The 26,755-nt window shown below is 33.0% G+C and overlaps 4 protein-coding genes across 5 annotated transcripts in view; 2 read left to right on the top strand and 2 right to left on the bottom strand.

Moving 5' to 3' along the window:
• Nucleotides 1–2,406: 2,406 nt before the first annotated feature.
• LOC106101988 lies at nt 2,407–7,903 on the top strand. Its single transcript, XM_013281380.1, has 2 exons — nt 2,407–2,509; nt 6,690–7,903. The coding sequence occupies exon 2, from the start codon at nt 6,703–6,705 to the stop codon at nt 7,819–7,821; it is 1,119 nt and encodes a 372-aa protein (XP_013136834.1). The 5' UTR covers nt 2,407–2,509; nt 6,690–6,702; the 3' UTR covers nt 7,822–7,903.
• A 5,226-nt stretch (nt 7,904–13,129) lies between these two features.
• Nucleotides 13,130–26,755, top strand: part of LOC106102035 (muscle-specific protein 20-like) — a 17,510-nt gene continuing 3,884 nt past the window's right edge. Inside the window, exon 1 of one of the 2 annotated variants that reach the window (XM_013281428.1) lies at nt 13,130–13,288. In XM_013281428.1, the coding sequence (XP_013136882.1) occupies nt 13,262–13,288 (27 nt within the window). In that variant the 5' untranslated portion in view covers nt 13,130–13,261. Of the gene's footprint in view, nt 13,289–16,561; nt 16,670–26,755 lie in introns of those variants that run through there. The other variant, XM_013281427.1, reaches the window with a different exon arrangement.
• On the bottom strand, nt 13,646–16,558 carry LOC106102034 (circadian clock-controlled protein-like). Its single transcript, XM_013281425.1, has 6 exons — nt 16,436–16,558; nt 15,598–15,690; nt 14,935–15,082; nt 14,676–14,809; nt 14,450–14,599; nt 13,646–14,062 (listed from the first exon to the last, which is right to left on the bottom strand). Exons 1-6 carry the CDS (start codon nt 16,503–16,505, stop codon nt 13,875–13,877), a joined length of 783 nt encoding a protein of 260 aa, XP_013136879.1. The 5' UTR covers nt 16,506–16,558; the 3' UTR covers nt 13,646–13,874.
• Nucleotides 22,011–23,685, bottom strand: LOC106102036 (myophilin). Its single transcript, XM_013281429.1, has 4 exons — nt 23,578–23,685; nt 22,926–23,125; nt 22,722–22,842; nt 22,011–22,640 (listed from the first exon to the last, which is right to left on the bottom strand). The coding sequence occupies exons 1-4, from the start codon at nt 23,581–23,583 to the stop codon at nt 22,458–22,460; spliced, it is 510 nt and encodes a 169-aa protein (XP_013136883.1). The 5' UTR covers nt 23,584–23,685; the 3' UTR covers nt 22,011–22,457.

The following is a 26,755-nucleotide window of genomic DNA, read 5'->3' as shown; positions in this document are numbered from 1 at the left end:
ACTAGATTCAAGAAAAATCTTTTAGCGCAATCATTCTATCTTCAATCTTCATACTAATATTATATATGCGACAGTTTAGATGGATGGATGGATGTTTCTTAGATTTTGTAGCCTAAACGACTGAACGTATTTTGTTGAAATTAGGCATAAATGTAGAACATACTCTTGAAGTCTGAATACCACGCGTACGGTTCGCGGGTTATAGTTAGTAATGAATATTTTTCGAAAACAATCTTTACCTGTATATTGCTGAAACACAAATTGTAAATTTATCTTTTTAGACTTATCATTTTTAACCGAAATTCCTGTATATTAAACGTAAAATAATGTAATGATAAATTCGTTAAGTTATAAAAACTGAAGAATTTATGTAAAACTAGCTGTTCCCGTGCGGCTTCATCCGCCTGAAATTAAAAAGGTTATTTATTGTTTACATTTGTCAAATTCTCATTTGCAAATGTCAAAATATCAATTACCTTACTATGGCACTTTTACTTCCTTGATGTTGGCAGCAACTTATAGCCTCTTTCCCACATTAGTGAATTTATCCATAATATTTACCGTTTATATTTTAAAGCGTGACGTAAGAGTTAAGCTTTTTATTTAATAAAGAATTATTCAAAAATATGCTGTAATTGCTGACATCTTAGGCAACAAAGATGTGTGTGTTTACGCTTTATTATAATGGTATAGACTAGCGTTTGCTCGCGACTTCGTACGCGTGAAATTAAACATAATAACAAATATGGTACTGAGTGAAATGTAGCTTTTTAATAGTGAAAGAATTTTTGAAATCAGACAAGTAGTTTTTAAGTTATCTTCAAATCTTTCCACTTGACACTACAATGGACAATATGCGTAACTGATCATCTTCATCCTAACTTATAAGGGATGAACAGAACATGTTTTCGGTCTACAAATCGTTCGGTTAAAGTAAGCACTTAATAACCACAATGTAATCTATTAATTGCTTTTACATCACGAATACTTTCTGTTTAATTAAAAGCACTTCCACTGAACACCGTTTATTAATTTTTAAACTACTCACAGACGCCTTTGTTCCGTATTAAATAAAACAAACTCTACGCTATCAAACAATGAGCAGTTCTGAGCAAATTAAATATTTCATATCGGCTAGGCATTTATCAATCGTCTAGAAAGTTCCTTCGATCGATATTCGAATAACGACGTCCCGGTATAACACGAACATGTACGAGTGACGACGCATTCGTTTAATTTTTCAACAATGCAGATGTTGGCTTAAAATCAGGGGTGTTATAAGGGATCTTGCAGGAGAGGACGTGAGAGACCATTCCTCAAGGCAGGAAGGAGGCGTGTGGGCGTGTTTAAGATTGACCACGCCTAGTAAATAGGCGTGTCTTAATAATCTGGATATTAAAATTATACTTTGTATAACTTAAGTATTGTAGGGATGTCTCCACGAAGATTGGATGTGACGTATGGCTATTAATTAAACGGAATTGTATGAATTTGATTGGGGGAATTTTACAGAATCATTGCAAAGATAATTAAAAAAATAGTTACTTATTTTATTTATGCCTAAATTAGATGGGTAAAGTTAAAATTATGTACTCTTTATAATTTTTGTTTCCCTCCCATACTTATGTTTGTATTGAAAACTAGCTGTTCCCATGCGACTTCATCGGCGTAAAATTATAAAAAATTAACTTTATTGTTCACATTTGTCAAATTATCAATTGCAAATGACAAAATGACATGACATGACATGATGTCAAACCATGGCAACCTTGCTTCCTTGATGTTGGTAACAACTTATGGTCTCTTTCCCACATTAGGATTTTGTCCAAAATATTTACCTGTAAGTTTAACGGCGTAAAAATATATAGCGTGAAGTAAGTGTAGGGAGTTTTAATTAAAAAGAGCTATTCAAAAATATGCAAGTGATTGCTGACATCTTAGGCAACAAAAAAGTGCGTGTTTACGCTTTATTATAATAGTATAGATAATAAAATTTTGGACCAACAGTTGGAGTGGTTAAGAATTAATTGTACAAGATAATATTAAGCAAAGTTGGGTAATTAGATATTTAGACGTCAAAAAAAACTAGATATTAATAAAATGTCTACCCTAATTCAAGTACTAACGCAGACGATCATATGGGCGGAGTTTCCCCCACGATCACTTACGACATTTTCCGAAAGCTTACGACCATTTTCTACAATCAAACCAACTGACCAGCTAAGTAAGAGCTCTTTATATCAACTGATCAACCCCTACACGGCCGCTATTTTATACAGTTTCGCGGAGTAGGGTAGCTCAGTGAAAATTAGGCATGAAAAAATGCAATACGTAGGGATGAGGAAGAAATTCCAGCAGGATTCAGTTACGTAACATCAGTTTAGCGGCGACTGCTGCTGAGTGAGCACGTCTCGTTATCTCCGGTACTGGAAAAACATAAACAACAACAGCGTGTTTACACTCGTAAACAACTCCGCGCGTTCGTCAAACTTTTGCAGAACCGATCGCAGTAAGTGATTTTAATTTTTTTCAATTTGAATTTCAAATATTTTTTAATACCAATTATTATAATAACTACCTATAAATGTATTTTATAGCTTCTAATAATTTTTGGTATTAGGATTTTGCTATTTAAGTATCTTTTGTGTACTTTTAATTTTTAATGATTGATTAATTAATTTACTATACCGTCGCTTAGTTTTAGGCCTATACTTAAAACGCTTTGGGTATCAAGTAAATATTTTTTTAAATAAATGAATAAAATTTATAAACTTTAATGGGATGAAATATCATATAAAATATAATTATGATTTACTGTAACTTCAAAGATATTAAAACTTTTGTGGTCTATTATCTTGAAATAGCTGTTTTCTCGGCAAATATATTGAAATGATCTTAGTGCAATTATTTACTTAAACGTAAACCATAGCAATGAAAATTTTAAACCTAAAATAATTCTAAAGTGATAAAGCTTTTTATTCAAATTTACATATTTATTTTACATCTTACAATGCTGCGCTAAAAATGTACATATTCTTATTAAAACGTCTGTTACCGACATAGAATTTCCACTACGGAAAATCCTGCTACAAAGTCACCCTCATGATTATCTTAAACAGAAGCAAGAAATATAAGTTTCGGTGCTACGGAGAGTCGTAGTTAGTGACACGTTGGAAGTGTAACAAAGTATGATTATCTTAAACATAAGCAAAAAAACAATATGAGTTTCAGTGCTACGGAGAGTCGTAGTTAGTCACACATTATGTGTCAAAACTTTAAGGAATTATACGTTTAACTAAAAATTAACGGCGATAATAATTTTCCCGCAGTTTCAGCATTACTTTGGTTGGGGACCAATAACTTTTTTAGACTATTTAAATATCTTCGGTCTGAAATAAACTAAATTTAAAATTAAATTTCCTCCAATAATCAATTTAATTTTTAAACAAGAAGTTACAGACATTTACTCATAACCTTATTTATTTATAAAATAACTGGATTGGTGACACGTCTTCGCGCACGCGGAATTAAAACAAACTTTATTGCCTATGTTTTTTCTGATTATGTTCTATAGTTTTTTCTAAATTTCAGAGAAACCTATCTCTGTTTATCCATCCGTCTACACTTTCGCATTTATAATATTAGTAATAAGATTGATTAATTCCACCAAATCCAATTAAATTATTCGTATAGTTAATTTAGTTTATACTTAAATACTTTTGTTTTTAATTAAAAATATCTACAGAAATTCTAATCATCAAATCGATACCTCTCCTAATTTTCTTGCTTCTTAGATCGCAAATAACAATATATTTTCCACTTGTTTACGTGTACCTCCCCCTTGTTTACTGTTTACGGATGCGTCCCTGCGTCATACGGGCGAGGGGTATGCACCCCAACCACCCCTGTAACACCTCAATGCAATCATGAATCTTCCCCGTAAATCTTAAACAGATATAGAATACAAACTTAAGTATTCCTTCACTGTTTAAAACTGTTACTTTATGCCTTTATAGACGAAGTGTCCACTGCGATGGTGAACTTTTTTTTTAATTTAAATGTCTTTGTTAATTTTTCTTCCAGTTAGAAAAAATGAAATTTTACTAAGAGCGGACGCATACCTTTGACTATACCGCACAAATGTGCGATTGTCGATTGTTTCGCAGCGAATTCAACTGTTCAGTTGCGTACCATAAGCTCATAGGAATCAGAGTGCAACTAAACGGTTGTGCGATAGTTTAGTCAAAGGATTGCGCGCTCTTAATTATCACGTCCGTAAGACGTTGTTTTCTTACCAAGATAATTAGGCACAAATGCATGCGCCATGTTCACGGGCTGACAGAAGTGATGGTAGTGCGATTTTTATTTAAACCCAATCAGAAACTCGTATCTAACGAATATTATATTTGTAGAAACCGAAGTTTAAAGTTATATAAAGTATTAATTGTAATATCAATCTAATTAAAGAATAGCAGATCTGAATATTTGATGATATCAGCCAGAGGGTAATAAGCTAACCGTCGCACGGATTAATAATTCACAGCTTCAACAATTGAATCTGCTCGCGATACCTGTTATTAAATATGCAAATTAGTTATTTATTCAAGTCGCGCCACTTCGAGTCACAAAAGGGGAGATCTTTGTGTGAAACTTTCTCTAATATTTCCCTGACAATGTCATATCAACCTTGTAACATGAGTACAGATTTCGTGTTACCGTCGACATTTTGGTATCATTACTAAATATTTAATTGTTAGTGCTGGTACAGCTATAAAACATACTAATGAAAGTTTAGATGCATGGATGGATGGATGGATGGGTGTTTGTTAGAGTTTATAGCCTAAACGGCTTAACGGATTTCGATGAAATTTGGCATTGATGTCGAGGATACTCTGGAAGAACACGTAGGCTACTCACTTTTCTTTTTTTTTAATTCCACACGGACGGAGTCGCGGGCGAAAGCTAGTCTATTATAATATTGTAAAGAGGAAAAAATTTGTATTTTTGTATGTATTGGAATAACTTAAAAACTACTGGAAACATTAAAAAAATCTTTAACCATTAACAAGCACGTTATCACTGAGTAACATAAGCATAGATTATGCAGGTTTTTTACTATTTTTTAATTTATGTGGACGAAGTCGCAAGCAACCGCTAATAGATAATAAATGTTGAGACTAACATAACAAAATGCATAAGAATAAATTACGCAAGTCTTCATTTTAATTACTAGCTTCCGCCGCGACTCCGTCCGTGTGGAATTTAAAAAAAAACAAAAGTGAGTGTCCTATGTATTCTTCCAGACTTTCATCTATATCTATACTAAATTTTATCAAAATATGTTCAGCCGTTCAGGCAACAAACTCTAACAAACATCCATCCATCCATCTAAACGTTCGCTCTTAAAATACCTACTATTAGTATGAAAGTATGTTTGACTGTTCGTATAAATACTAATGTTTTTTATAATAATATTGAGGTTACATTATTAAAATATTTAGAGACGACAATAAAAATTAAAGCAGTCGTCAAATGCTTGTTTTACTTTCCAACCGCGGTCTGCAGCAGACTAATCAAAATTATTAATTGAAGAATATTAAACAATAGCAAGATAGGACGTAGCCAGCGCTCCCTTGAGGATCGTTTAATTTAGATTATTTATAATACAGCGAGTGGGCCCCGGCCAAAGACGTCTGGCAATACAAGCTAATTTCCAAAATAAATATTGGCTCAATCAGACCACGGACGGCCTCGCAGTTATACTCGAAGCTTTGTTGTAATGCTCCAAGCAATTCTCGGAGTTAACATTATCTTTTAAGAGCTAATATACAATTCTATATAAAAATTAACAAGCATACAATAGAGATATCAATATTAAAAGAATAAATTCACGGCAAAGTTTAGTTGAGATAATTTTTAATTATTGTTTTTTAACATTTTTTTATTTTGCCAACTCTATCAGTACTTATTTAATCTTCAATTATTGATACTGTTAAAAACATAGAGAAATACTTCTAGGAAGCATGTAACGAAGCATGCTTCACCAATTTACGAAAACATCGAATTAAAAAAAATATATTAGGCAACCACCATTTAATAGGATGTTAATTATCTGCTTTTTAATTTTAATTAACAATTACTTACCCGCGCCTACATTCGAATATTAAGCCAAAATAGAATTACGTAAGACAACTGTTATTTGCCTAAAGCAAAGATGTTTTAGGACAGTCGTATCCTGCGTAAAGGAGTTCTGTTTTCAATAAATTAAACGCAGTACAAGAGGCCGGGCGCCGGACACTGGACAAACAGCCCGCGGCCTCCGTCAACACAATTATTATACTCGGACAGTCACCCTCCGTATTGATAAACATCGTCTAAATAAATTAACTGGACTTCTCAACGCTCATTTGTTTTGTTTTAACGGTACTTTAACATTTTTCTAATAAATTTTGTTAACGTGCGAAAATTCTTTGACATGGAAAATAGTTTTGTACAAGTATTAAAAAATAAATAGGTAACATTATTCGTATATGCCGTCGGTATAAAATAATTATTCTTCTACTCTTTGTAGTAGTTCATTTCTAAATTTGTCACTATGAGTTTTAAACTTATTAAAATTCAACTACGTTACGTAGTAACTTTACTTTGTATAAATAAAATTAAGCTAAGTTTTTCGTTGTCTGTTCTAGGTTCCAAAACAAGATGACCGCACAACCTACATCAACAACAACGCGTACCAAAAAGCAAAATCATGCCAACATACCTTGCCCAATTGAAGATTGCGCAAGATTCACATACGGCAAGCTGCCCGACCATTTAACCAAAATCCATGGCCTCACAGGAGCCGAGAGAGACGCACTTAACGAACAACAGAGAAAAAGGTTTTTCAACGGTGAACTCTGTCAAGTTCGCTACCTTAAAGAATCTGCTATACGTGATTTATGGGGCGCAGATTACGACGATCCTCGAATCAAAGCAAAGATACATCAAAGCTACGCTCTTGTTAAGATTAGAATAATACCTCTTGCGGCGTCGCAGCGGAGTAGACCGCTCACCGAACAGGACGCTAACGTCCTTACAGCCTACAATGCTAGGACCGCTCCACGTCCGGCTAGAGTCCAGAGACCCCGAACTCGACCGCGGCCGTACCCACAACCAGAGAGTAGTCCAACTACCAGCAGAGTTTCGAGTGAATCAAGTGAAGAAGAGAATGCTAGAACAAGCTCGTTGCCACCATCTCCCCCGCCATCGTCACCATCTCTACCTCCCTCTCCGGCGCCTTATGATCTTCAACCAGTCGAAACCAGGTTACAGGATATATTCGATTCTAAAATCGATGCTGGTTACAAAGCTGTGATCGATGATATGAAAAAATGTATGACGATGGGCAGAAAATTAAGCCAAAGGAAACGAAAAGTTTACCGTACATACCGACGATACGCTAAACGATTGATCTCATTCCTGCATCGCCAACATTCACCACTGGCTTACGATGTTGATGTCCTTTTATGCGGAGAAACGCAAGTCTGTGCATTCCTAGATCGAATAAGAAGCGAGCATAAGACGAAAACATTAAGAAACTACATAGTTGCTACTATTAAATTATTGGATTCAAGGCTTTTTGCCATTGAAACAGATCCTACTTGCAAAGAGAAGGTGGCTTCAATGTCGCGGATTTATAACACTCTTCACGGTCGACTGAATGAATGCGATAGATTGCTTGCACAGAAAGAGACAACTAGTTCGAAGGATGCAACTTCTAATTTCGACAGCGATGACATGCAGCAAACGTTTAATGAGAGCTATGACGAATTAGAGTAAATGACGTCATTGGATGAAACATGTTACCATAAAAACCATTATGCTTTCTAAAAGTCTAGTCATAGTTTTTAGGTATTTAGATCTAAGTAAGAGTTAGAATAAAATATTTTAAAAACCAAATGATCGAAATAAATTTTAAAGGCATTTTAGTATCTCATTAAATGTAATCTATTAGTTATTTATATAGTTTTTCTTATAATAAAATGATAAATAATCATCGATGAAGTTATGTAAATAAAATTTGTAAATAAAAAAATACGTGTCTCAAGCAATAAGCTTATCAATATATTTTGCAATTCAATTATTGTTAATTAATATTTATTCAATTTTATTATGAATGTTGTAAATAATTAAAATACTTTTAAAATTTTACTAGTAGCAATCTAGATATCAAGTAGTCTAAAGTTATGTGCAATATAACGTCTGTTTATAATCAATCTTGTAGTTACTTAACCACAACTTAGTAAGTAGTTCATTGTAGTTGTTACTTCTTTGAGCTTAGAGCTTTCAAGTCATAATCTATATGTAATAATACTTTGAAATTTTTCAATTGTATTAAATCTTTGTCCTAGACATGTGTTTTCTTTTCCCTCGAAAAAGTTCCATTTTCATTATTGACATGAGAAACACTATGTAACAAGTACTACCCAAGAAACAGTATATAATAACTAGATGTTCCCGTTCGGCTTCATCCGCATGAAATTTTGAAAATTTTGTTTTGTTGTTTACATTTGTCAAATAAATAGCAAATGTCATAATGACACGACTAACCTTAGCAATCTTTCTTTCTTGATGTTGGCAGCAATTTATGATCTCTCTCCCACATTATGGTTTTTATCCAAAATCTTTACCCCCTGAGTTAAATGGCATGAAAATATATACTCTAAAGCATGACGTACTCATAAGTGTAGGGCTTTTTTTGCTGTAATTGCTGACATCTTAGGCAACAAAGAAGTGTGTGTTTACGCTTTATTATAATAGTATAGATATAGAAGTACAGAGAAGCAATCGTGCAATCCCAAAAACAGTAGCTGTTGTTAATAAGAACAATTTATATCTCAATGTTTTACCATATTAGTGTTTAAAAGTAACATAAATACAACTGAGTATCTAGAACAAAACTTACAAGTTGATGAGATATGTCAGTGTACTTTCCGGTCGATAGGGGCGCTGCACAACATAAGTCTAATACAAACACAAACACAAACACATTATGAACACTAAATGAGGTGTGAACACAGAATATTTTTGTGGAAATTACGCAAAACTAGTTTTACTATAAAACGTATTTTTGTAGTGCGTGTATAAATTATTGTAATTTAATATAAATTATTGCACTTTTAATATAAATGTGAACAACTCATTTTAGTCACGACATCTCGTGCGAAGTGGCAAAGTTTTTTCTAAGGTTTCCTCTTTATAACGAGAGATGGCGCTATTAAACGTAAATGTTACTCGTGGATGTTTATGCTTTCCTAGTACATGGCGATCGTAACTGCCTGCTCCAGATTCTCCAACAGCGGACGCCCACGTTCCAATCGTTCCGCTACTCATTCTAGGACGTCGCTATTCTGCGCATAACATTCCGATGCATAGATTCTCGCCGTTACTTCGGCCCACGACTTCAACTATTTTTACCGTCGTTCGAATCTTTCTCTCGTTACAATAACGGCGTTACCGTATTTCGTAATCTTTCGTTTTAAATAGAACGGACTCATCGCATTGCAAATTTTTTATACAAAATTCGCTCTAGAAAATATAATTTTTTGTCGAAATTTTGTAACACATTCCTACATTTTTAAGATTGTTTTCTTTTTTATTGCGAAAATAGCCGGTTAAAATTAAAATGCCACAATGAATTTTATTACTAATCTGTCTACTAACTCTTGAAAGCGAACCAGATAGGGATTATTGAGATTATAAAGAAAATTATGAAGAGGTGCTTTTTTTTTAAATTGGATAAAATCTTTATTAAATTTACTTTTATTTAATTAACAGCATGCAAGATGGAGTTTTTAACAACGGACAAGCACCGACGAACTTTTTGGCAGTTTAAGTTTTGAAAAGGAAATTTGAGTCGTGTACTTAAATTTTAACATACTCACTACATTTATAACTTTTTGAAAGATGTAGGCTGTGTCGACGGACGAATGAGATCATTTCAGACGACAGCTAACGGCGAAACTATTCCGAGCTTCGTACTCATGAAGCTATTTCTGTACCCCCGATACCTTGAACCGCTCATCAAGTACGTACGACCTATTTTTGATATCTAGCCAACGGAACGTTCTGGAAAGACAGACAAAGGAAAATTATTCTCCACGCATAAATCAATGAACTCAGGGCAGAAATTTTCATTAGATCTAAAAAAAAATGATACATTAAACTGTGGTATTTCAATATTTTTTTACAATTCATTGTTTATAATTAAAATTTTATTTTGTAACTTCATGATGGAAAGTTGATACAGACATTATCAATCTCGAATAAAAAAATGGAATCGGAGAAATATCAGTTGTTCTGACAACAAAAAAAATCACGAAGAAATTGTATATGCGTATAGTTACATAACTTTATTTTTCTGATCTATGCTTTCTCAATTTTTATTTTTCTTTGTTCTTAAGATTTACTTATCTTAATAATATAGGTTCGTTAATATTAATAAGTTTGGATATCCTACTATCTAAAGAATTACTCTGTCCTTATAAAGCCTTTTCATTAGTAATTTATATACATAATGTAAATTCAATGCAAAAGAAACAGGTAAAGAAATCATTTTGCTGGTAAATTTAGATTGAAATTAACATAAAATAAAATATAAAATGTGAATAAAAAACGTGAAACAAATGCAGTCGCTTAACACATTGAGTTTGAGTAGAATATAAATAAACCACAAGTTTAATAACACGAAAGTATAACTCAAACAATGCAATGTTGGCTCGAGTGACGTCACCCGCATTCGGTGCAAAGTGCATGTATGCACCTTTATCTCTTCGCGTTCATGCTACCCTGGTGAACGTTCCTTTCACAAGCGCCACCAAAGGGGCCCTATCCCCTTCGGTCACCCTTCTCTGGGTCATTGCATCTTTCGGTCACCGGCCTTTTTATTAACCTTCATTATGAAGTGTTAAAACGCTTCTATATTACTATATACTATTTTCATTCTTGAGTGACATCATTCGATTTTTGATTTTAAAAAATCAGTTGTTTTGAGTTTAATAAATGATTTTCATGTAACCTACTCTTCATGATACTATTTGATTTATTTCAACAGGCGTTACATTATTTGTTTGTTAATGACATAACATTAGAAAATTAAAAAAACCTGCCCTCTTATCAGCCATAAAAATTTAAAAATTAAAGTTATTTCATTAACATAACAAGATGAATCGGTTTAATAACTCGTTTACGTTTACTTTGCTTATCTGCATTTGTAATTCGCAAAATCTATTTTTTTACAATAGTTATCAAATCTGTTATTAAATAAAAAAGCAATAAAACAAACATCTTCCTCCTACGATCTTGTCTTACCAGGAACTTGTTGGACAAGGAATACAGAATTCAAGAGTGGTGTGATGTTGTATGCACACAAAGACAATTGCATTATGCATACAATGGCACACATGTCATTACAGTATTGACGTGCAATAATATCGATCCGCCTCCATCTTACGTAGTTAATGATTGAAAGGTAAATTGAAGAACGGAACACGTATATCAACTTTTTTTTTATCATGTATAAACCTGCGCTTGACCACTATTCTGACTGAAAATGCTATTTATTGTTAGATTTGTCTGGTTTTTGTTATGGTTTTGGTCAAATAATTAGACACATCTTTCGTTCCTACTATCCATTCCTAATTAATTTAAGAAAATATGAGTAAAACAGATTAGGGCAACAAATCCAAGATCAAGTAGGCTAATTCAGTTACCGTAACACCGTACAATAAAATTACCAATGTCCAAACATCGTGAGGTCAGGATATAATTATTCTATTCTTGTCCAACTCTTGTTTGAGAAAGATAATTCCTCCTCGATATCGTTATCAGTTTACATGTATTATCTAGTAGTAACATTAAATACTCAAAGTAGATTTAAAGCACCCTTTGATAAAGTGAAGTAAAACAGGATGTTTTTATATGTTTCGTATTTGTATTTTGCTATTCATTAAAGGCAGGCGAATTAATTGTTAAGTCTCATAGGTTTTCATTGAGTGCTTAATTTTCTTTGTTAGTTCAGTTCAGTTTCTTGTCTATGGCACTCCCGTAGAGTATTGGGTCAGTGTCATTTGTTTATGGTTTTACTAGCTTTCGCCCGCGACTTCGTTCGCGTGGAATTAAAATAAAACTAAAATGAGTAGCCTATGTGTTCTTCAAGACTATCCTCTACATCCATACCAAATTTCATCAAAATCCGTTCAGCCGTTTAGGCTATAAACTGTAACAAACATCCATCTATCCATCTAAACTTTCGCATTTATAATAATAATATGAAGTATGCTTCTTGTTCGGAACAGTTCCGAAGAGACTGGCAACAATACTCTGCTTATTTAAAAGTTTCGTGAGTTAACAAGTGATCCATAGGTTATTATTTTTTTATTTTTAAACTGTTGATTCACCTAAAATGGGACGGACACAAAGATTTAATTTTTTTAGGATTTCAGAAGACGACCAACTTTTCATTTTTAAACGAAGTAATGCGTGGTCTTTACCCCTTTTTTCATTGTGCGGAATGAAAATAATATTTGAGACCACGAGTTAGAAATGATAGATACTAAAATGCAGTTCTTGGTACTTTTAATTCTCTTGCGATTTTGCGTCCTCGTCATTAACCGACTCATTGGCAGCCTCCTGATATAATATGCGCATGCAACATGACTGTATTTTCAAAAATAATTTGTTTATTATGTCAAGACGAAAATAAATGAGGGCACCTAAATAAAGATGCGTCTAAACATTATTTCTTTCAGAGTTCTAGTTTAGTGTTTAGAGCATTTTTTAGTTAACTATTTATAATTAAGGTTAAAAAACGTGGAATTTTAAAAAACGCTCGTTAAAAAAACGGATTTCTACGCCACCAATGCATTTTTATAGCATTACTCGTAAACTCGCTTTGTAAAATGTTTCAAATTAGACTTGCGTTAAATCCCACTCCATACATAAACAACGAGTTACTAATTCTCGATAGTAAAAATATCTCAATAATCGTTACTGGCCACGTATGGCGATTATTTTGGTCGATCGTTTCTGCCTCGTGTCCGTTCGCGCCGATATTTACACCCAAAGCTCTCTGGCGTCGTATAAAACACGTTATTTGAGTCTGCAGCGCTTATTTTCTTCTCAACTTTTGAAAGAGAGCCATCTAGTGGTGGACGTGCTAAACACACGCTAGTGAATAGTGATTTTTGATCTCTGTGTAGTGACAAGAATTTGCAAAATAATGCCTGGCGGTCGTCCTCTTTGGCAGGTAAATTAATAAACAATAAGCACGCCAAATGTATATAATATTTGATAATAAAAATTACTTAATAATTTTCACTTTGTACTGTTTATAGCAACAACTTAATGTGATCGAAAACGATGAATCACTTATAACCTAATTATCTTTATAATTATTATTTTTAAATAATTTTCAGGATACAAATGTTATATTTAGACATTGTTATTGGATATTCGTACGTGTGTGCAATGTTTACCGATGACTAATCTCACTATGGCCTTGAAGTGTTCACCTGAAATTAAGGTGTTTTACGATTGGCGATTTTTTTAGAATGTAGTCATATCGTAGAAATACTTTTACTTCACCTGAAAAAAAACTATTCCATAGTTTTAAAAACTTTATTTACAATTAAAATCTATGTTATCAATACAATATTTTATCTAGTCTTAGCAAAAACATTAAATCACTTTCAATACTGCTATAAATTAATTAGTTTGTCTAATTTGAACACAAACGTGCTTTAATTATTGTTTTGCTATTGCACAGAAAAAAAGTGAGTGTCAAAAATTACAACTAAACCTACTTAAATACAATTCTAAAAAATCTACTTAAATCAGACTTTTTTATCAGATTTCTTAATATTATTTTTAATATCACCGATCATGAAATTGGCGGGCAAATTGTGGAATAATTGTTGCAAGAAACCCAATAAAATGTCTTCGATTGTTTTTGACAGGATTGGTCGTAATGATTCGGACACCGGTCTCCAATTCGCGTTTAAGTATGAGTTTGTGCTGTCCTCTGAAATTGGAAAGCAGAAAATAAATAAATACAAATTTTAAAACGAAACAATCTACATTTTTAAAGTTTAATAAACAAATCACTATGAAACAATAGAATAAATGTAAAACATTTGATTCGAAAACTTTTATTTAATTGAAAACAAAATACCATCGAATACACGTAAACACAAAAATCGTATGTCCTCCGCGGGAAGATAAAACGTTGCAAATTGTAAATTCGAAGTACCAGGACTACATAAACTAGTAGCGATTGTGAAAAGTATGGTTGTATAGTACTGCCATCTACAGGCGAGAGGCCAAAAATATTACATCCGAAACAAGTCTATTGTTTGTTATGGATGTTATAGATAGATGGCGCCACTAATTAGTAAAATTTTAAACTTACCAAGAGATGAAATTCCATCAAACAAATTGTTCATTCTTAATTTTAATCCACCGATTGTATATTTTACATGTGCTCCAGTGACATTGAAGAATACAAATCCATCTTTATCATATAACTTCACATCACTTACGATATCAATAGTCATATTTGCTAAAAATAATTGAATGTTGATTACATTCTTTTACTGTTAAAATATCATAATTAAAAAAAACAAGAGATAACTTACTCGGTTCAAACCAACACAGTCCCCTACCAACTAATGGAATTAATAATATTTTCCCTTTCAAGTCATACGTTCCCTCAATCCTTATTTTTGGAACCCGGACCTTTGTGTAGAAGCTGTAACTTTTTCCATCCACTCTGTAAAAAATAAATAAATAGGAAACGTCAATCTCCAGTAACGTTAATCGCCAGTTACTCAACTTTGTCGATCAAACAGTTGCTCTCAGTACTAGGGTAGCATAAATGACTAGTGGTTAACTTACTGGCTCAACAAAACTTCGGTATCGCCGAACCCTGATACGATGACGTCATCGAGTGCCGCATTTACGTTCACCGGTCCATCTCCTTGTAGGATTCTTATTTTAGGAATCTTCAAAGGATCTAATGGCACCATGCCTATTTCTGGTAAACCTGAAACATATTATATGTATTAAAATATTACAATTACACAATTAAACGTTTTCATTTCTAGAAAAATGTAATATTACTCTTGTAGAGTCATGTAAACATTGATGAAGAAAGAGCGCTTTCGCTTTCCGCAAGTTATGCACCTATACATGTTTCGCAATGAGGCTATGTGACTAGCCTGGCTCGTGAACCTACCAACCCACTATCATTCTTAGCAATGCAACACCAGCTGTAACGCAATATCCATAATCCGAAGTAGGGTATCATAACTGAGCTATTCAACGTCTAACATTTTATGTACTTGCTTAATACATTATATCTGGTCAAGGACAGTGAATTGTTTAACTCTTTACCACGTAAACAAAGATATCTGCTACCCTAATATCAACTTATAATATTGTCTATTTAACTAACTAACAGCACGATGCTGTAAACTAGATTTGTTATGTTCACAATGCAATAGGTAAAACCGCAACGCCTAGTTGTTTGTAATCAGAAAACAGTATGAAAACACTTACCAGGTCCTAAAGCGTTGAATAGTTGTTGTACCGCTTGCTTCGAACAGTCGTCGAATTCTGGGTCGCTTTTGAAACATGTCTTTACGAAATCAGCTGAAACACAAGAATTGAATGTTAAATATTATAAAAGATGAAAATCTTGTTGTAATTCTCATATGCTATATTTTTTTAAATAGTCTTAATTATAATGACAAAGAAATAAAGGTCGATAAATAGCTTTAGATATGTTGTTAATTTCGGTATTTATATAGATTATGAGTATAATGTACAGTAGAACCTCGATAAGTTAAAGTCCAAGGGAAACAAAAATATTTTAAATTATCAAGGGTCTATTTTGTAGAGGTTTTGGGCTCTGATAGGAAGGGAACATATTATTTTTTGAAGTTATAGAGGTTTTTAAGTTACCAAGGTTTAAGTTATCGAGGTTCTATTGTATCTAAAATATGATTGTCAATTATTTCGTTATACACGTTCCATAAAAAGGCGCTTTCTGTGTTTTAATATCGACTTTATTTTTTATTCTCCTTTATTATTACTTTATTTACTCCTTTATTGTTACTTCTTAATTATTATTAACATTTTCTGTTTTGTATTAATTTGACGTCTTTGTTCTTGCTTAGGTCAGGAGTAATTAGTAGTAATTACGCAATATTACAAATGAAGTATAAATCTGTCGCAAAGATTATAAAATAACAAAAACAAAGATTACAAGATATTATATAAAAGTGCTGTTAAGAAATCGGTGCGGCTTGACCGAGTCTCGTTTGTTTATCATCGTGGTCCCAATGTGGGTCAAACTTCACAATCGCGCGTTGCAACAGTATCTAAGAATACTCACGTTTAATCTTGTAGTGTTCCGCGGCCGTGTAGTGTAGCACCAAAATCACCATAAACAATTTGTAAGGCATTTTGTACGAACTGGGAATCGCGCAAAGACTAAACCCGTCAGGTTGGCTGCTCAGCCATGAGCGGGCTGGTCGACGTTCAGCGAGCCGGTCCCCGCTATGCTGCCCTGATGCCGCAACCTCACCTCTCACGAAGGTGGGGAGCCACCAAAATAATTGCTAACTATGTAAATAAACTTTTCCTTATATCGTAAATTGGTCAATAAACAAATGATTTCAAACGTGATGAAATTAAATGCTTCGTTACTGTTTGAGTTCGAATCGAATCGAATTTAAGTGATAGTGTTTTGTTTAGAATAGTTGTAGAGCCTCATCATATCATACTAATATTCTAAATGCGAAAGTTTAGATGGATGAATGTTTGTTAGAGTTTGTAGCCTAAACTGCTGAATGGATCTGGATGAATTGTAGCATGGATACAGAACATAGTTTGGAAGAACACATAGGCTACTATGTTTTGTTTCTTTTTTTAAATTCTATGCGGACGGAGTCGCGAGCGAAAGATAGTACGAAATATTCTTGACATTGATCTTGAGGTAATCAATTTTTGTATCTAAACGTAAAACAAATGAATAAAAGAAAAGAAATGGGTAAATAGTAAAGCCGAAAATAATGAATGACATTTTAAGGTCATTTGTAATGATTTATAGAAAGCAATGACCATTACATTAAAACAGCTGCAAAATGCAGTGAGTGGGTGCGACATTAAATCATGCGAGATATTGCCTCTTAGTCCTCTAGAAAGTTCTATTTATAAACGCCTAATAAATTGAATTAAATTGCAATGAATACTAATACGAAACTTTCAATCGTTGTTATAAAGCCAATTAAAAATTCAGAATTGCCAATCTATTGAAATAATCGAAGTCTAAATCTAAGGTAACTGTGTCAAATACAGTAGATAAAATTCAACGCAGGAATTTAAAACAATGCTGGCGATTTATTGAAATCAGTTGCAGTGCCCTAGCCTAGTTCTAGTTCCTGTAAAACTGGTTTAACTCGTCAAATGTTTCACAGTCGTAATCGAGACCTAATTGATGTTATATGTGTTACGTTCGTTCCGTACCGTTGGATGCCGTACGATGTGGTAACTGATAATGTGATGGTACTTGGAAACAATGCTTTATAGTGGTGAAAGTGCTTCTTGTACTGTTCTAATAGCTTTTGATAGCACATTATTAGTTACTAGCTGTTCCCGTGCGACTTCATCCGCATTGAATTATGAAAATTTTATTTCATTGTTTACAATTGTCAAATTATCAATTACAAATTTCAAAATGACATGACATGATGACAACCTTGCTTCCTTGATGTTGGCAGCAACTTATGGTCTCTTTCCCACATTAGGGTTTTTATCCAAAAATATTTACCCGCTAAGTTTAATAGCGTAAAAAATATATAGCCTGAAGCATGACGTAAGTGTACGGCTTTTTATTAAAATAAGAATTATTCAAAAATTGCTGACATCTTAGGTAACAAAGAAGTGTGCGTTTACGCTTTATTATAACAGTAAAGAAGTAAAGATGAGTGTATAATGGTACACCGATAGAGGTAGATTTAGAAAGAGATGGAAGGATTGCGTGAAAGGTAACATGATCAAGAAGGGAGTGATGACTGAGATGACGTATGATAGAGTCATGTGGAGGACAAAAACCTGTTGCGCCGACCTTATGGGAGTAGAATAAGGAGATGATTATGATAAGCACTTTTTTACTCACAAGTGAAGTCGCGATGCTCCATTAGCGACTTTCGATTAGTGATATCGTTAGTAAATACTGTTTTGGTGTTTACATCGAAATGGCATCTGTTCGGATATAGGGACTATGACGTCACAATATTCTGGCCGCGTTTTAATCGCACCAAAATTATCGTGATTTTTGGATTTTTCATGTCATTTTTTTATCTCTTTACGATTAGTAGAAACATTTAAAAAAAAGAAAAAAATGCATGCACATTGACAAAATGTGTCAGAATGTATAGGAATAAATACGGGACTAGCATGTGACTCAACGAATGCTTTGTCTTGGCGGCTGATCAGCAATTTTGTTTTTTTTTTTAAGGTAGTTAGTTAATGGCATTTTAGGATGCATCGCTATATCGTAAAAAATAATTTTACATACAGGTATTTTTTAATAATGTATCTAATTTGTTTAATATAAAACTTAACTATGTTAGAATTTGTCATTATTACAGCGAACTGGGTCGAACTAGTAATTATTTTTATATGCATTCAGAATTCGAGCAACTTGTGGCTCTTCCTGTTTACTTAATACAATTAAAACGTCATGATACTAATGTATGTAAATTAGTGAATGTATTTACTTAAATATTCATTGAGTCAATCGATTGTCTGAATTCGGGAGAAGTTTGTATACCGAGAATTAAAATTAAATTTGATACCAAAAAAAAGATTGTATAGTCCACGTGTATATTCAATTCTGAACTAAGCTTGTGGCTAATGGCAACTATTTGCTCTTAGTCCTCGTTGGCTAGAATTAAAAATTGTGAATTGTCTTATAAAAAACCAACGTAAAAATGTGATGGAAATATCGGATTTTTTTGACATTGACATTTGACATTTGACAGATGACAGTGATGTAATTTTACGCTATCTGAGCCTCTATCAGCCAGTGGTAGGACAGGCCCTCCGTCTAGTAGTTAGACGGTGCCGTCATCGAAAGATTATACGTGAGTTGAACCGTTTTTAATTTATGTTTGCTAATGTCTCACGAAAGTTAATCATTTTTTGTAACTTGTTGATATACATGCTTTGATGGTTTCCTACAAGCAGATGTGTGTCAAAATCATGTTTCGATATTCGTTAGTTCCAATTAGTTTGGTTAGGTAAGGGCCACGAGGCGAGGGGTTGCCACAGACAAATGCACGGCTAACAACCGACCGGCCTTGAGATATGAGCGGCGAATGCAAGATCTTCTCTTATGAAGCAAGACACGTGGGAAAGGATTAGTGGAATAAAACATCCAGTGGCTTTGGTTATAGCTAGCGCACTATTTAGAACAGTTTATGTACTTACTGATTGCTTTTACAAAATGTACCAGAATACGTTATGATAAAGGATCAAAGTAAATGATTTTTGATAGAAAAAAGCTAAACTTCATAAATCTAATTTATTTTACCTTTTCTATAAATGCTCGAAACTTCTTGTTCAAGCAACAAACCTTTATTTTACTTAATCTATATAATTGTGAAGATTTAATGAAAATTAAAAAAAATAAATCTTTACAGATGAGAACTATTTTGTATTGACATATCTCGTTTTGTACACGCAAGACGTTGCAAGAAGGTGCAATTTGCGTCATAATATTGCACTTTAGCTCGGGGCTAGGGGCTAGGGTCACTGACGGGTGTAATCGTTTATTAATGCATCACAAACAACATTTAAAACAAAGTTACTGCGCACTTCAATTTATTTGAAAATTATCATTGTTCTGAGTTAGTTTAAATGAAGCCTAAAGGCTAAAGGCCTAAAGGCTTGAGACTAAAATCAATGCAATTCAATTTAACTTTACTTTTCAAAAGGATACATCATTCGTGCACATTATATTTAGATTACACTAGCTTTCGCCCGCGACTCCGTCCGTTTGAACTAAAAAACACAAGTAAGCCTATCCGTTCTTCCAGACTATCCTCTATGTCTATGCCAAATTTAATCGAGATCCGTACAGTTGATTAAGCTACGGACTCTGAAAAACCTCCATTCATCTATCCAATCATTCACATTTATAATTTAACTAATAAATGAAATTTCCCGCTAAATAATTTAACCAACAAAAATCAACGCATGATTCGAGGAACGGAATTGGTATTACAATATTTGTCGATCGAATTACTAACTCGACGATTAGCTGTCTCCTGAAAGTGATTTGCGAATGCGACAAATATGCGTTGAGTAAGTACTCATAATTAGTAATGTCCGGATTTAACCAGTACGTAAGTCAAGGGCTATCAGTGAACACAGTATATCCCCCGCTCTTGGCGGACTTTCAAACCAAACATAAGATACCACGCGTTTGCCCACGCTAATCTAACGTGTAATCCATTCCCCGAAATTGAACAAACATTCAAGTATAAACAGATTTTTTTATCTCTGCAATACGTTGTTATGTCTGAAAAGAGTGTACAGCTATAAATAAGCTTTCTGTAGTTATTTTATAATCTAAAATTAACTCTCAGTATCTGTGAACCGGGTTTTAATTTTTTTTACAATTGCAATCTCGTTTTTCGAAATCAGTCGTTTCAAAATTCTATTTTATATAACTTAACCAAAAAATATTAGTTTTATTTGAACATTATTGTTTTAACAGAGATATGTATACAATAGGCATTATATTTGAGAACATTCATTACTTGTTGCTTGTAGAGTTGAATGACCTTTTGACGTATACTTTACGGTGTTAATTAAATCGCGTCTTTGACGCAAGATCAAAATAGTCTCACATTTATCATAGTCAGAAACTGCTTCTAATAATATTATTGCAAATGGACTCGTTACGTAAGACAAATTAGCTTTTACATCAATTTTAAGTAATTCTCCTAGAAATACAATATCTAGAAAAGTTTTAATTGGTTTATTTGTAGCATCATCTAACAATTTTCATTGTTTTCTGGAAAAAATCTTCTAATCATTTTTGGAAACATAAATACAAGTGTAAAGTATTACAGAATTATAACACTTATTTCGCAAGACAACGCCACCTATTGAGAGATTTTGATAAACACGTTATATAATAGTAAAAGTCAAAGATGGCCTTGCAGATATTTTAATGAAACAATTATTTAAAATATCTCTATTTAAGACACTGTAGTTACATTATTTGATAGAAGTTCACGCCATTTACATATGTACGTTAATATATTTAAAATTAGGGACTGAAACCAGCTTTGGAACCGAAACCAGCTTTGGCAGTTGTGTGGTACACGCGTACCACGTCTTTAATTAGGTCAAGGAAAAGTATTGCATGATTAATTTGTGTTCCAGAATAATATATTTCATCATTACTCAAAATACGCGTCATAAAAGCTTGTATTAAAATTATTCCAAGATTAAATGTCTCGGTGTCGATTGAAGTTTTCTCTCTTTTTTTTTCGAAATTTGGCCCTCCGTACTATTCGGCTACACGAAAATGTTACAGGTCTACCTTTACGTCATGTCTATAATTAAAAAGGAAGACTTCAGGCCCTCGATAATATCCTTTTAGCAAAATGATAAACAGCTGTTCTTTATTCCAGACCCAGATGAATTGGTTTTTATTTTTTTATAGCTAATAAATAACGGACAGTCTTAAATTATTTTAAGTAATATTTTTAGTATAGAGTTCATTGAACTTGATAGCCTTGCATTTAAATATAGACATTTTATAGTAGCCGCATGGGGATTTCAGAGTTTGCTTTAAAATAAGTTATTACACCCAATAGGCGAAAGAATTTTCTCTAGCTGCCTATTATAATAATTTAAATGTTGTTATTTTGAGCACAAATAAAAAGATATTCTTAAAAAAACTGTTTATTGAAAGAAATTTGGTAGTTACTTAAAAATTAGAAATAAATAAATTCTTAGTTTTGTTACGTGAAACTTACTTGAGTTCTACGCTAAATCTTTACAAAATTAATTCATTAACAAAAACCCTATGGTACAAATTTTGAAATTAATATCACAAAAAGGTTAACAATTTTATTAACGGAAATACTAAATTAAAAATAAATAAAACCTTATCAAGCATATAAAGATAAAAAATAAATAAAAATACTGACTTTCCGAAAAAAATCGGCATTGGTCTCATGTACCCAAAATAGAAACAATCTTTAAAATCATAACAAAAATCTCCCGCTCTTTTATTAGTTGCTGTCAAAAAGTCCGCCAAATCATTACGTAAATGTCAAAATTTTGTTGACATTTTAAAGATTCCATTTCTCTCCACACTTAGACTAATGTAATTACATATGGCGAGTGTTGCCAAATGACCCCAGACCGGCCTGGGAAGCGCCCTTGTTGAAACCCATTTGGAGGTTAAGTTCAGCGTTGTGTGCCCTTAGTTGCTCCTCGGTGAATGTGCGCTCGTTCTTATCCGCCATCTTGGGGCCGAGTTGAGGTCCGGTCCATTCTGGATGCTTCTGAGTCTATAAAATTAAACAACATGTTATTAAATCACAAAAGTTCAAAGAGTAATCAATTATGTTAGTCCAAATTTTAATACTAACAATTCTTCCCAATGCATACAGACAAAGGGTGACTTGAGGAATGTTGCGTCGTTCAAAAAGATCGGCAGTCTGGAAGATTTCTTCCTCTGGTACTCCATATTTCTTAATGGCGGCCTGGAATCTGTAATTAACGTTTAAAAATAACTCGCCTGGAATACATCAATCCAGTCACTCATTTAAATTCGAAATTCCTTAACACATTACCTTTGAATGTTTTCCATAAGCTGGAAGTTGGTTCCCCTTTCTTGTATCTTCTTCACAGATCCGGGAGACAGTTTGTTAATGAGTTTGCACAGCACGATGCCATCCTTGAGGACATCCTCGTAAGCACCGTTGGGCAATGGCTCACCCAAGACTTGAGTGATCCAGGTCAGAACTTCCTGTTCTTGGTCCTTGTTCCTGGCCTGTGAACGTGGTATTTTCGTTAATGATTACAAATAAAAACTTGCTTTTGAACGAGCGCCATAAAATACCCGCTCCAGTGCCAAGATCGGTTTAATGGTTAAGCGGGCATATTCCAGTATCATCTACGAAAATAAATCAAACATAACGAATGTTATCTCGCCGTCTGGAACGCTTTTGAGATTAAAGGACGGTCATGAACGCAGCTGCGCCCGCGCATTAATCTATTAGAGAAGCTTACACTCTCGTTAAAATAGTTAGTTGCAAATAAAATAATTACCCTAAAAGCCACACTATCACTTTAGACATTAACATCTACTTAAAAAGAGGAAAATCTTAAGAATTAGAGCTGAAGAAAATTAAAATCTATGTTTTAATTGTAATAACAATAATATTTGACAGAAAGCAATTGTTAATTAGATGTACATGTTAAGATATATGTTATTGAACGTACAGGCATTGTTGTGGATTATCCGGTTTAGATCGCACTGATAGACCTGTATCCGCGACGATATCACTAAGCAGACTGCCACGACTCCCGCCCGCCCAACACAGCGCTTTGGGCGGAGGCGGCGGTCACGTCATATATGCGTTTATGTATTCCAAATCTACATAAATTATTAGATATATAGATGAACGTCACATAATGGAACCGTGACGCAGTCTAATCACGTAATTATTACGTGGTTTGGCCAGAAGAAATTAAACGTTAGTTATTTAAATTTGGCTGTGAGTGACTAAGTTTATTTCAGTATTAACATTTTTAGTAAAAAATTTAATCTGTTTATTAAGTCCTTATCTATCACGAACTTTTACCATATTTACATACAGTGTTTTTGCTGCTCGAAGAAAGTTGTAAGCGCAACTACATAAATCGAGATATCCTTACGCCGCATTTGTCGAATTCATCATTAAAACTATTTGACGCTATTTCAAGTATGACAATTGTAATGACTTGATTAATACATATTCGATTGCCAATTCACGTCGTACGAACAAATTAACGAGCAATGACTTCAGGCTTGAGCAGCAAAAGTTGGCGCGATGATGTGTTGTCAATCGTCACATCTTGGCCGTAACAGACGAATACGCGAACATTAAAAATATTTCCTTGTTGCTAAATTAAGGTGATTACATACACGCGTTACAAAGTTATTTGTCTTAATAATGCTTGTAGCAATTTGTTTCTTAAGGGGCCCTTAAATTCGTAAAATTGTTTAGTTAATTATTTAAAAACATTAATAGGTACCGTTGGTGTACATATAGTTCTTAAAAATATAGTAATTTGTGTACTCAACTCTTCTAAAAGCTCTACTAACTCTTTCATAATTTTCTTTGGAATATTTGCATAACATCATCCATGTAAATGTTCGCAATTATAATAGTTACATTAAAAACCCAATGTACATTCTAGAATGTTACACCAGTGCGAGTGCGCAGTAGTTCTATCACCGCTATTTTTACTCTGCGTGCGTCTTCCGATTCGATATTCTGTGATGCTGTTTCCGGCTGTAAAGACCGATGTAAACGTCTTGTTAGAACAACACGTATGAATTATTAGCGATAAGAAAAAATAAAACGTCTTTTTAATATATCTTCGTCGAGTATTTGTCTACGAAAAAATATTGCAACAAAGTTTTCAGAATACTTTTTCCAGAATATTGTACACTCGATCTTATTTCTTTTATTATGAATTGTCAATAGCAAAAGATCCGAATCCAAGTAATAAGTAATACATACAAATACATTTACAATCTGCCATATATTTTTTATTCAATATTTTCATAATCTACAGCAACTTCTACTCAGCTACTTGCATTTTTATTTGTTCGTACTTATATCACAAAACTACTTTATATTTAAATAAAAGTAAGAAATAATATAATAAAAAATACGGTTTAACATTTGTGCATTACATTTTATAAATGTTTATGAAGTAAAAACTGACTTGATAAGCATATCGTAAATTGTACAGCGGTTGCTTTGGATCTCAGCCCAAAATTATTTACGTTTAATTTCTCTATTACATTTCTGATCTATTTTTATTCATTTCTAAGGAAAGAAACATTTACTGTTTGTTTGTATTGACCAAAATTTTACGTCATTCGTTATAGCGACCAAGAAAAATATAATCGGAAATATCTACTCTACGTCTTAGTAGTTAGCATCTGAATGCTCAGTTATATTAACTTCCAACCAATCAACCAAATAAAACCAATTAAAAATATCAATAAAGTGCTGAAATTAAGTAGCATTATACTGAAAAGTGTGCCAGACTGCTACCAAGCCAAAAGCTACAAAACCCAACGAAATATAAACGTTAGATTTAGAAGTCGTTTTTTGAATTACAATAGTCGGAATATTACAATTGGGATTACTAGTACGATGATCAGAATGGTCGAAAATAAAATCTCAGAAAGCCTTAACACAGAATAAGACGACCACAGAAAACATTGTAATGATTTTACGACCATTTCAAAACATCACCACGCCACAATATTACATGCTCCGGGCACATAAATTTAAATAAAATTTTCATTGTTGAAGATTTTAAAACTAAAAAATGTATACCCATTAAACTTAAATAATTACTTATTAATCTTAAACGACATCTTTGTTAAAAGGTCAAGCGCCGGTAGTAATTAATTTTAACTCATCACCCGTAACTTTTCGTCCGCGTTATAAAAAATAACACGGCTTTCGTAAACAGTAAACATATGGGTATTAAATACGTCCTGTGATGTAATACGCTCTCAAGGAACGCTTGTATAATTACAATCTTGATTGGCACGACGCCAAACTGAAAACGGAACTCGTGCGCTTAGTCTCGGAAAATACCCGACGGGATATTTTATAACGATTTCTGAATACATAAGACTTTCGTCGTTAGATTATTCCATTTTAAATTGCAATCAAATGATCTTGGTATCAAAATCAAATGTTATTTGTTAAAAACGCTAACAATGAATAGAAACAATAGATACCCCGAACAAATCATCTCAAAACTAAAAGGCAGTAAGAGTATTAAAATAGAATTTAAGTTATCTCTTTCATTAAAAAGTAACAACAAAAACAACAAGCGTAAATTCATAATACATCGTACAAAATCCAATAAACCGAAGATGGTTAAGCATCATTATAAAAATATGCAGTAAACATATAATTATTGTCGATAATATTGAATACATTTTCCATAATTGGATATCGTTATATGCAACAAGGTTAAATTTGTCTCTCTTCAAATCTCATAGTCAAGGGTAAGGTTAATTTACATGAAATGACAATACTTGTACACATTTAATGAACTGGAAGCATATAATATCGCTTAAATATTGTTTACAAAAACAGTTACCGCCAATTTATGAATGTTAACTTGTAAATAATTAAAAAAATGTCATAAGATAGCGTCTTTAGTGCAGTAATGTTATGTACAGTGTTATTAAAATTATTACAGTCAATTACATTTATAAGGAATGCTATTATCAATTAAAACAGTTGTTTAAGAAGCAATCAATAAGAAAATAAAAACATTTTATTGAATGAAATTCCCACTCAAGCCATAATCAAGTAGACTTCAAAATCATTGAGTGTACATTTTTTTCCATCTTTCGAATTTCGAACATAGCACGACA

The sequence above is a fragment of the Papilio polytes genome, unplaced genomic scaffold, assembly GCF_000836215.1.
Source record: "Papilio polytes unplaced genomic scaffold, Ppol_1.0 DF823934.1, whole genome shotgun sequence".
In the NCBI taxonomy this organism is placed as follows: Eukaryota; Metazoa; Arthropoda; class Insecta; order Lepidoptera; family Papilionidae; genus Papilio; species Papilio polytes.
The sequence above is the reverse complement of the archived record's forward strand: the minus strand, read 5'-3'. Positions and strand labels throughout refer to the sequence as shown.

What these genes read in the sequence shown, in the direction of transcription:
- LOC106101988 (XM_013281380.1), top strand. Translation starts at nt 6,703, where the DNA reads ATGACCGCACAACCTACATCAACAACAACGCGTACCAAAAAGCAAAAT.
- LOC106102036 (XM_013281429.1), bottom strand. An exon ending in CTTATGGAAAACATTCAAAG is followed by an intron (nt 22,843 to 22,925) that starts GTAATGTGTTAA and finishes CGTTAATTACAG; the next exon opens with ATTCCAGGCCGCCATTAAGA. An exon ending in TGTATGCATTGGGAAGAATT is followed by an intron (nt 22,641 to 22,721) that starts GTTAGTATTAAA and finishes TTAATTTTATAG; the next exon opens with ACTCAGAAGCATCCAGAATG.
- LOC106102034 (XM_013281425.1), bottom strand. Translation starts at nt 16,505, where the DNA reads ATGCCTTACAAATTGTTTATGGTGATTTTGGTGCTACACTACACGGCC. An exon ending in GGAACACTACAAGATTAAAC is followed by an intron (nt 15,691 to 16,435) that starts GTGAGTATTCTT and finishes CTTGTGTTTCAG; the next exon opens with CTGATTTCGTAAAGACATGT. An exon ending in TGATGGAATTTCATCTCTTG is followed by an intron (nt 14,063 to 14,449) that starts GTAAGTTTAAAA and finishes TTCCAATTTCAG; the next exon opens with AGGACAGCACAAACTCATAC.